Source organism: Pyrus communis, chromosome 5 (assembly GCF_041283825.1).
Source record: "Pyrus communis isolate YQ-2024b chromosome 5, ASM4128382v1, whole genome shotgun sequence".
Taxonomy (NCBI): domain Eukaryota; kingdom Viridiplantae; phylum Streptophyta; class Magnoliopsida; order Rosales; family Rosaceae; genus Pyrus; species Pyrus communis.
This window is the reverse complement of record NC_142569.1, coordinates 11,938,513-11,949,585: the sequence shown is the minus strand read 5'-3', so window position 1 is coordinate 11,949,585 and position 11,073 is coordinate 11,938,513. Positions and strand designations below refer to the sequence as shown.

General features: G+C 36.3%; 1 protein-coding gene across 2 annotated transcripts; it reads right to left on the bottom strand.

Annotated features, from left to right (window-relative positions):
• Positions 1 to 1,900: 1,900 nt before the first annotated feature.
• LOC137726374 (putative mitochondrial import inner membrane translocase subunit TIM21) lies at positions 1,901 to 5,024 on the bottom strand. Of its 2 annotated transcripts, none has more exons than XM_068465293.2 (9): positions 4,890 to 5,024; positions 4,612 to 4,733; positions 4,457 to 4,522; positions 4,353 to 4,371; positions 3,667 to 3,830; positions 3,137 to 3,315; positions 2,972 to 3,020; positions 2,407 to 2,526; positions 1,901 to 2,258 (listed from the first exon to the last, which is right to left on the bottom strand). In XM_068465293.2, exons 1-9 carry the CDS (start codon positions 4,891 to 4,893, stop codon positions 2,085 to 2,087), a joined length of 897 nt encoding a protein of 298 aa, XP_068321394.2. In that variant the 5' UTR covers positions 4,894 to 5,024; the 3' UTR covers positions 1,901 to 2,084. The 2 variants fall into 2 exon arrangements, with proteins under 2 accessions (XP_068321394.2, XP_088550446.1); XM_088694320.1 differs by having other exon boundaries at positions 4,627 to 4,733.
• Positions 5,025 to 11,073: the final 6,049 nt, after the last annotated feature.

The window sequence follows — 11,073 nt, the reverse complement described above, 5'->3', positions numbered from 1 at the left end:
ACAAACCCGGATCCCCTCCGGATCCCAATATCTTAAGCCTAGGGATCATTTAATCCGGACTGTTGAAATTTGATCAAACGATTACAATTATTATAACTTTTTAAAAGGATCCCCTGTTTGTAACTGTTGGATTAAATTTCACGGCCCGGATGATTTGATCCCTAGGCTTAGGATATTGGGATCCGAGTTCTGCTTCTCCTACCTACGTTCCTGATGCTTTCTTAATAAACTCTTATTACTTCTTTTTTTTTAAATTAGCACATTATCGTCAAGTTGGGATTGACAAAAAATATTCTTAAATTATTAATTTATCGAGTATTAAATTATCGAGGTTCTATTATACTTCTTATTTCTGTTGATTAAACTAATGCTTTTCCTTTTCGGATTTTTATTGTCCTAGAATAATATATGAAAGAAGGTGGGATATTCTAAAGACAATAAAAATTAAATTATTCACTTAGTATTACGGTCTAATGATATTCATTTTCACTTATAAGTTAAATATCTTAGATTTAATTCTCGCAAACAGAAAATTTGAACTACATTATTATGACTAGCCCAAAAGCTTAGATGATTCTTTCATCTCTTTATTGTACATAATATTGTTGGTTTAAAAACAAATAACAAATTAGAAAACAAAGACAACCAACCCGAGCGCGTGCAAACGTGAGCGTGGGTTTGAATTTTCAGTGTTAAGGCACTTGTGGGCACGTTCTTGGGCGCGCATTAACACCTCCTTCTAACATTTGAGTCTGGAGGACATGCAAAACGAAAATGTCAACATCCAATGGGGTCAAGAAACCGGATTTGGATTCTCTCCTGAACTAATGGAGAGGATCCTCTTGATCCATCATCATGGCCCGTTGAAATTTTATCCAACGACTACAAATAAGGGATCATTTTAAAGTTATAATAATTATAACTGTTGAATAAAAATTTAACAGTCTACGATGATGAGTCAAGAGGATCCTCTTCATTATCCAAATCCCAAAAAACCAACGGTGCAGACCAGGGACCCACATGCGGTGCAATCACGGCCGTTGCTGCAGTATCGTTGAAGAAAGTGGACAATAAAGACCGCCTTGACACACGGTATCAATTAGAAGATTGCAATCAAAATCCACACTTTCAAACTGATTCGCTTTATTTCCACACGTTGCAACTTTTTCACTTCACCATGATGTAATAAAATAAACTTGTGAAAAGATGGGCTTAAATGTCAATATGATGTATGTGTTTCTCCGATGGATCAATTTGGTCTTTGTCTTTTTAATTTGGTCAAATTGATTTCCATATATACCTTCATGACAACTTTAGATAATTCGTTAAAGAACAGTTAAAACTGACTTGTACCTTGCACATGAGATGATCATTTTCGAACGAACATGAACTTGCATGGATTTAACAAGCTTACAGTGAAATTACATTTTTGTCCTCTCACGTGGAAGACATGTCAATTTTACTGTTTATTTAACAGATTGGCTAACGAATGTAACTATAGAGACCAATTTAGACAAACTGAAAAGACCAAATTGACCGAGAGGGGCCAAAGAAATATATATATATATATATATATATATATATATATATATGTATGTATGTATGTATGTATTAGTAAGTTGGTGGGAAAACAATATGTACATAAACATACAACTATTAGCTTTTATATAAAGAATATATTTTATACAATTAAAAGCACATCTTTATATCCAGATCCCTGTAAGATTAACTAACTAACATGACAGCGCCAAAAGTTGGACCTAAAGCTGATTAACAATAATTAAACATTTAATTAGGTTAATATCAAAATCTTAAAAACTTGGAGGTGGTGAAAAGTTTGTAATAAAATGTGAGTAGGAAGGAACAAAGCATTTCAACTTTTCCCTGCTAAATAATAAGCTGCTCAAAATTCCGGATAAAATTTATTAAATTTCTTATGCGAGTTGATCAAGAATTTGGGACAAGTTTAAGCTCAATTTTTCGGGATATTAGGGGAAAAAGAAGAGAAAAATTATTAACAGGACTAACCCTATATCGATCCTACCCCGATGCCATTTTGGTACAGACGTGAGCATGCGCCGTGACTAGTTGGCTGCGTTGTAAGCAGGCAGATAAGACTCCAGAATCAATTGTGCCGGAGAAGGTGATTGTATCTGAACGATCAAATATGTGAACTTCCATTGCTTGTCTGTTCCGTCTTTGAACATCTCCGCAAATACTTTCCCGGCTCCATGCGGCCCACGAACATGAAAGTTAACCTGCGCTCAATTGGTAGAAGCACAAGTAAAAAAAAAAATTAGGCTAAATGGTGAGAGGTCATTTGCATCAATGACAAAATTCAAAATGCGGGTCTGGGAATCAATTTGTATTGCAAGTAACGTGGTGAAGTTGACAATAAGAAATCACCTCTACATGCTCTACGCCTTCTTCATCGTGCCATACTCTGTTGGGAATGCGTTGGCGAGCAGCACGATTTCTACTTTCTTGACCGTATCCAGTAATAGGATATCCGACCCTCATCCTAACCTGATAAAAAAGGCAAATCAAGGTCATTTAAGCCACAATATTGGCAACACAATGTTCACAAAGAAACACACGAAGAGGATTATGTGTAATATTGACCAGTATTTAATTCAGAAACGGCTCATAAATCCCATGAAGTGCATAAAAAATACGGGTTTCTCTCCCCCAAGCAATTGTAGTCCTATATGCAATTGTAGCTAGCATATCTATGGATGATCATACATTTAATTTATACGTTGATAGCCTTAATTATGTAGCTCTTGAATTTTCCAGTGTTGGACATGAAAAAAACTGCCACCCATGTTACAAATTTACAAATATTTTCAAGGTTCACTGCCATTGCACAGATAAATAAAGCCCCAACCCCTTTCTGGAAATCACAGTTCCAGGATGAAGGGAAATTATTTACCCCACACTTCTTTTAGAGAAACAATAATGACATACTAACCTGTGCATCATCTTGAATCCTTTTAAGAGCCTTGTTAAAGATCTTGTACCTGCCAAGGACCATGTTGTCATCATAGAGTAATACCGAATAATTCAATTTTTCAATTTACGACAGAATCAAATATCATATCTAGAAAATTAAAATAAGGTTTTTTTATCTCCTTACTCTTTTGGTTCAAAAATAAGCTCCTTGAAAACAGCATATCCTGCAGCAACAGCAACTCCAAGCCCTGCAAGAATGACAAGACTGTAGGAAGCTCCCTCTACAAATGTCACAGGCTTTTCTGGGATGTTGTATGTAGGAGCATCAAAAGGATCCTCTACAGTAGATACGTCTTTCTTATTCTGGAAAAAGAAATAGTTGAAGAATTAAGAAACCAAAAGTTGAGTTTGAGTATCCAGTGAAAAGCAAGTTTAGCAATCTCAAGCACAGACGGTCTTGAGGAAGTAAGTTGATACAGATAGATAATCCTAATGTTTCCATATAACACAGATATTGAGATGCCTAGAAAATCCCTTGACCTCTTCAACCTAATAATTTGTATTCATCGAAGCAAATGCTAGTTTCAGATCACGCGCATAGACGATGGATCAAACCAAACAAGAGTGATGTTTGACTACGTTAAATCACCCGGCCACAAACATGCGGACATAACACACATGTAAATTTAAAAAAAAATCGGTTCAAACTCAAACCTCAGATGAACTTTGTTGTTGTTTCCGTGTAGCTTTTGATGAAAAGGATCTGCTAAAGAGAGGAATGGTGGTACTTGCTCCATAGTTTCTTGTGAGTTGTGACTGTTGCCAAGAAGCATGCATAAACACTTTGGCGGGATTCCTTCCATATAGAACAGGAATTCCTGGAAGATGATTGTATAAAACTCAACTGCAAATAATAAACTACTTGATAATGCAAAACAATATGATCTTTCCCTACTCCCCACGAGTGGAGTGTATCATTACACCTCAGACTTAAATATGAATGCAAACTTTTGGCACCAAATGCTTCCTGGTTTTTATCCATAAACTATATAGCATACATATACATCCAGACCCTAGAAAGTTTAACTAATGAACTTTTCCTGTCCATACTGTATATTCAAAGCTAGAAACTAAGAGAAGATTTAATGATCAGAGGTACATCATATGAATACTCTAACTGAAGTCATTTAACAGAAGGCTTGATCGACTGAAAAAAAGTCATCCACTTTAAGCATCTCTTTCACATCCCATAGTTGAACAAAAACTATCTACGACAGAAAATGAAAAAGAAGCCACCAGAGATTATTTTGCTTAAACAAACCAACAGAAGAAAGTTGAAATACTTATTCTAAGCACAAGACTACTTATCAACTATATGAATTGGAAACACAGTCACCAACCATTAGCTCCAGCTACGCCCTGCATAATTACGAGAAAACAAACATCAGCGCGCAATGTGCGAAAGAAACAGAATAGTAAAACCAATATCATACAATTACCTCACCCTAGTCAAATGGCTTCCAGGAGCAGCAGATTGACTTGCAAAACCTGATCTCACTACTGCCAGCAACTGCATCGCAATCAAACAGTAACTCAGAAAACAAATGTGACCTTTAGAGTAAAACAGAAATGCAAATCAATCAAATCATATAAAAAAACCTGATCAGCCTTGACCTCCTCTGTGTGGAAAGCCCTCTGCCCCCACAATCTCATCCTGGGCAAAACCCTAATCAAATCTACTTGATTTTTCCTCCATAAGTCCATAGCACACTTGTACGACCCTAATAAACCAAAAGAATTGCCGCTGCTAAGTCAGATAAAGATAAACCCTTTGAAGAACACCACTAAAAACATTAAAAAAATAGAAAAAGAAGGAACTTTATGTCCTGTTTGGATGCCAAGAAAATGCGTAAGAAAAATCGGAAAACGAAGCATACCCATTACGGTTATTGCTGGTTCAGTCTGGTCTCTCGAGGGTTGATGCCCTGAAGCCCTTTGTTCAGCTTCTTGTTCTGCTTAATCGTCTAAAACCCTCACAGGTGCAAAGGGGATTTGGTATGGATCCGTAATAACGGGTCGGGTTAATTCGATTAGAAATTCAAGTCGAGTTGAGTGGGTTAGAAGAAGCCCATAATTGAATTAGTGGGCTCACTTTTCTTTAACAGGCCTCAATATGTGGGAGTTCATTGGACCAACCATGCCTTAAAATGTTCTTTGTTTGCTTCGGAGGATAAATTTTTAAGAGTGGTTCTTTGTACTTTCAATTTTATCTTTGAACACTCTTTTTTTATTAGCTTTCATGCGCGAGTTCACGAGTGTGCAAAAGATATTTTTTGAATCACAGCATGTTACGCACAACTTACACGTTTTAAATGTATTTATATATGTGAATTGACAAAAAAGACAGTCAAATATTTGAAGTAAATGAATAATCTTAAATCATGCTAGAAAAAATCTCTCACAAACCAATCAAAGCAGCTAAATTCACATAATAAAATAGGTCTTTTAATTTCCATTTACATTCTATTGAATTTACATTAAGAATAGAGAAAAAAATATTTAATAAACAACTGATTGAATCACATTATTGCTAGCCCATTGTGAGGCTAAGCTCATCCCTCTCTCCCTTAGTGTAGATAATATCATGTATTCAAACAAAACAAAAAATCATTTGATAACTAATTTAATCATATTATTATGCATGTGCAAAAGATTTTTTTTATAACCGACATTACATGCTTTAAGATGTTTTGAACGTGTTTAAAAATAGAGAAAATAATATTTAATGAACAACTGATTGAATAACATTATTGCTAGCCTATTGTTAGGTATTAATTATAAAAATTAAAAAATTAAAAATAAAACTGTACAAAAAATAATTATTATTAAAAAATACTGTTAAAATGATGAAAATACCCCTACATTATTTTTGCATTATTTTGAGTTGCTTTTGAAATTTTTTGTTTTGGGGCATTTTAATTTGTTCAAAATTTCTTGGTAAAACTTGTGACCCCAAAGAGGTTGTTGGGTTTATATATAAAGATTTGGACACCCACAATTAAATTTATATATTTTTCTGGACATCCATGTAAATTTATAATATTCTTAAATTATCTCTACTTAAAATAGAAAAAAAAAATTGGCACAACCATGTCAACTGTGAATCCAACTCAACCCCCCTCCCAAATCCTTTTATTCTTCTTCCGCGTCTCCTCACTCTTCTCAAAAGCAATAAATCGCAGTCCCCACCCACTCAGAGTCATCACACTCATCAGTTCAATCAAAATTGATGCCAAAATCTATGGAGACCATTGCACAAAGAAATAGGAGAAACAATGGCTTTTCTCTTTTATTGTAAGCTAAAGCCCCACCCCAGCTGGCTGGAAAATGGTTGTCCGCATCCGTCGGTTTGGAGGTGGGCGAAGCAACATGATGTTACTAATCTATCGAATGTGACGGTTAACTGTAAATGATGTTGGGTATTATAAAAGAGAACTATTATTAGCACTTTTAAAATTTTATTATACATTCCTCATAAGCGTATTTTTCTTTCTAAGCGAATCAAGGATGAGGCCAGACCCAATAAAATGATTGAAGGATTAATTCATTGCTCTCAACAAGGAAAAATACATCCATGCATGTCACAGTTTCATTACTCATCGATTCTTTTCCATATTTCTCACCTAATTTGAGATCAAATAGAAAGATTGGGCAAAAATAGTGGCGCGGAAGTTTTCATCCCCGACAAAATATCACCTAAGGGGAAAGACAGTAAAACCGTAACAAGGAGGCTCTCATCGCTTATAAAATGCCACAGGAAGAGAGGGATAATAAAATCGTGACAAGAAAGTTCTTGTTTCCAGCCAAATATCGTGTGAGCAGAGAATTGTGAAAAGGAAACCCTCATCTCCAACCAGATCCTTTGATTTAAGATGAAGCTTAAATCATAAAATTTAAGAAGGTAAAGATCGACGTACGCATTATACACAAGCATTAAATTCAACAGGAAACAAAGTCAGAAAGCTGTGTACGAATTTCGACCGGAAACAATTAAGAACTGAGTTGCAGGGACCACATGGCAAACTTTTTTACCCAGAAATTGAGACAAATTATATGTTCAAAATTAGGGTGCTCGGTAGGAGAAAAAAAAAGAGTTTGAACAATTTGTCCATGAATATATAATTATATTGACCCAAAAAAGAACAACAATTTGTCCATATAGCAACGCTATCATAAGCCAAAAATAAAAAAAGAAAGCCCTACTATGATATTCATAAGCAGTGGCGAAGCCACATGAGGGCGAGGAGTGGCGGCCGCCACTCCCCTCACCGGAAAACACCATTAGAGAGCTGGGTTCAGCCCCTCCCCTCGACGGAAAACTGGCTGGTGCAGCCCCTGTTTCCGGTGTTCTGTTTCTGCTGCGCGCAGCAGCAGCAGCAGAAGATTTGATTTTTTTTTTTTAACAACCAAACCAAAACGATGTCGTTTTTGGTGTTTGAAAAAAAATATATACATATATATATATATATAGGGGACTACATGTCACCTTCCTCAGTCCTTCAGCCCCGTGTACTGTCCCCCTTTATTGTTTCGACATCTCATTCACCAATCAGAGAGGGAGAGAGCAACTTTGCCCCCAAAATCCCAGTAGCCAATGCCCAATTGCCCAAGCCCAACGGAATGAAAAAGTTTGGAAGGTTGATTCCTGTTGTCTTTTTGTAGCCATCACTAGCCAGGCAGCCACTGAAGTCTTGAGCCGCGACTTCAATCAAAGCTAATTTTTTTATTTCTTAAATTTATAATCCTTAACCCTAATTAATTATTTAATACGAATTTCGTTTAATTGGTATAAAATCATATGGTAATTCACTAGTATGGTTATTGGTTATTGATTATTGATATGATTATATGATTATTGATATGAAATTATTTTTTAGGGTGAAAAAAATTTGAATTCTTGATTATTAGTTGAATTGATTAGTTGTATTCATATGATTAGTTGAATTGAATTTTTATTTATCGAATAATTTGTATGCTTATTGGTATTGATTAATTAAATTGTTGGTTGGATTAGTTACTATGCATACTGTAGTATAGTCTACTCTAGGATTAAAAGTCCAAGATTTTTTTTCTTCTTTCCATTTTACAATTATGTAATGGAACGATACTATAAAAAACAATGCTTAGAGCAGTTCCAGCCCAAGCCATTTGGACCGGCACCAAGTGAAAAAAATAGCCTGGCACCCTGTCCATCACCTCCAGCCCGCAAAACAGGTTGGCACCCAGCCCAAGCCAGGCAGCAGCCCTGCCCATTTCGGACAGACCCAGAAGCCGGTCTAAAAGGCTGGCGCGTGCACAACACGCGCGACTGTGCGCGAGTAGCCGACAACAATTGTAGGCGGTGGGGCCCGCGTGCAGGGCAAGTTGCGTTCGACCGGCTGATGGCCCTCCTCAGAGTCGTTGGATTTCCAACGGCTAGTTATTGTAGGCCGTTGGATTTCCAACGGTAAAAAAAATTTAAATTTGACTTTTAAATTGGACCGTCCAATCACAGATCAACGGTCCACGTTTTTTTCACCAAAAATTTAAAAAAAAAAAAAAGGCCCAACGGTCAGAAATTTGACCGTTGGCCACGTGGCAGCGTGTTGGCTGTTGGATTTGATTATTTTTCAAATCCAACGGTCCAGATTAATTACAACATTAAAATTTATTAAAAATTAATTAAAAATTGTCAAGATTTTTTTAAAAAATACAGAAAAATTTTAAAAAATTAATTTTTTTTTCTATAAATACCTAACCCTCATCTTCCACCTTACACCACATTTCAATATTTTCTACACTTTCTACATTTGAATATTTTGTACACTTTGAGAGAAAAAAATGACTTCGTGGAAGCTCAATGAAGATGTTACGTTGTGTGAATGTTGGGTTCGCACTACTCATGACCCGATTACGGGTAATGAGATGGATAAGCGAGAAATGTGGAGTAAAATTACGAAATCGTTTTGCGATGTACATGGAAAAGATGTACATGGAAAATATGCCAGATCTAGTCAAGGTCTTCAAGGTCGTTGGAAAAAACTCAACGCATCCTTTACTTGTTGGAAAAACGCCCTCTCTCATGCTTCTGGTAATCTGCGTAGTGGGACAAGTTTAGCGGATGAGGTAACAATATTTTTATTTATTTATATGCATTCCACCCACATCAATATTTTAATTTATTTAATTTCTTATGTAATTTTTATGTAATATGCATTCCACGCCCATCAATATTTTAATTTATTTATTTGTGTTACACCCACATCAATATTTTAATTTATTTAATTTTTTTTATGTAATTTCTATGTAATTTCTTATGTAATTTATATGCATTCCACGTCCATCAATATTTTAATTTATTTATTTGCGTTACACCCGTATTTTTTAATACTATATTATCCCACATTTTTATAGACACTACAAGCACAAGCATTCTACAATGCAAAGAACCATAACAAATCATTTAACAAATGGGAATGTTGGCAAATTGTCAAAGATTGCCCTAGATACAAAATTGTGGCAACCGGTCCAGAAGTTGTCATGCACGGTATGGGTCTACACAGTTCGCCAGAAGCAGACACAGCCGAACAAGAAGCCAACACATTTGAAGACATGGAAGGGACGCCTGAACAAGTGCCAGAACTGTTGTTTTTCCCATCCTTGCGATCCCATCCACTTGATCTGCAGATGCTCCATATGCAAGCATTCGCAAGGCAACCGTAATTTTTTGCTCAGGAAGAAGACCTAGAACATGAAAATGGATCATCTTTTTGCACAAAATATGGATCATGGTTGCAAACATCACTCATGATTTTATCGAACAAACTTCGTTGCATTCTAAAACGACGTCTAAAAACATGATCAGGGAAAACGCTGTTGGGAATAAAATAATCTTCCAAGAGATCTTTACCTCGTCTTTCCCTTCTTCTATCGATGTTTGCCGCACGTCTGAGTTTGGCTATCTGACCCATAGCTTCCATGATATGGCGGGAATGTGAGGCCCTCCGCCTTCTATGGTGATCATCCTTATCCTCCTCCATTGCGAAGGCCTCATCTCCACCTCCACCTTGGTCAAGATTGACCAATTCTTCCTGTTGTGCCAACAACCTTTTCTGCTGCTCTTGCAACTGTTTATACGCTCTCCTTTAAGAAGACATTGTAAGAACTCAAGATTTGAAAACGATAAAGAAGAATTCTGAGCTAAAAAAAGGATTAAGTTTAGTGTGAGGATGGATGTAGGGATGTAGGGTTTATATGGACAAAAAAAAAAAGAAGATGAGGTTCTGGACAATGCCACGTGGCACTACGTGATTGGTTGAAAATCTTATCGAAATCTTGGCTAAATTATTGTAAATAGGAAGTGACACGTGACGTGTCGGGATTGGTTGAAAATCTTAGCGGAAATCTATTAAAAAAATAGTACGTTCGGATAATGACACGTGGCGTGACGAGATTGGTTAAAAATCTTATCGAAATCTTGCCTAAATTATTGTAAACAGGAAGTGACACGTGGGTTGTCGGGATTGGTTGAAAATCTTAGCGGAAATCTATTCAAAAAATAGTACGTTCGGATAATGACACGTGGCGTGACGAGATTGGTTAAAAATCCTATCTGAAATTAAAACTATTTTTATTTATTTATTATTTTATAAAAAAATTATTTAATATTTTAAATGGACTCGGTGCCAGCGCATTTTGTAGGGGTGGAGATCGTTTGTGCCAACGCATTTTTAGACTGGGTGCCAGCACATTTTTTTTGGGGTGGAGATGCTTTGGCCTATTACTATTCATCCAGTCTATTACTGTTCAATTAAGTGGATAAATGGGCTGGGTGCTGGCGCAAAGTCTTTAGGGGTGGAGTTGCTCTTAAATCCTCCTTCAAACATTTCGGGTAGTCATTCTCCTTCAAATATTCCGAGCAGGTCACAACAAAGTGAGGCCATTGAGTTGGATGAAATATTGGCTAATCTTCCTGCAGACCATGCATATAGACGTCGAATGCTTGATTATCCACCTAATTATCGTGAAGCAATTCGTAGACACTATCTCCAAAATGATCTTTGTCAACCTAGAGACCACATC

Excerpts from the sequence above, each read along its gene's own strand:
- LOC137726374 (XM_068465293.2), bottom strand. Across the intron at positions 3,316-3,666 it reads AACAACAAAGTTCATCTGAG|AATAAGAAAGACGTATCTAC; the intron begins GTTTGAGTTTGA and ends TTCTTTTTCCAG. Across the intron at positions 2,259-2,406 it reads AAGGCGTAGAGCATGTAGAG|GTTAACTTTCATGTTCGTGG; the intron begins GTGATTTCTTAT and ends AATTGAGCGCAG.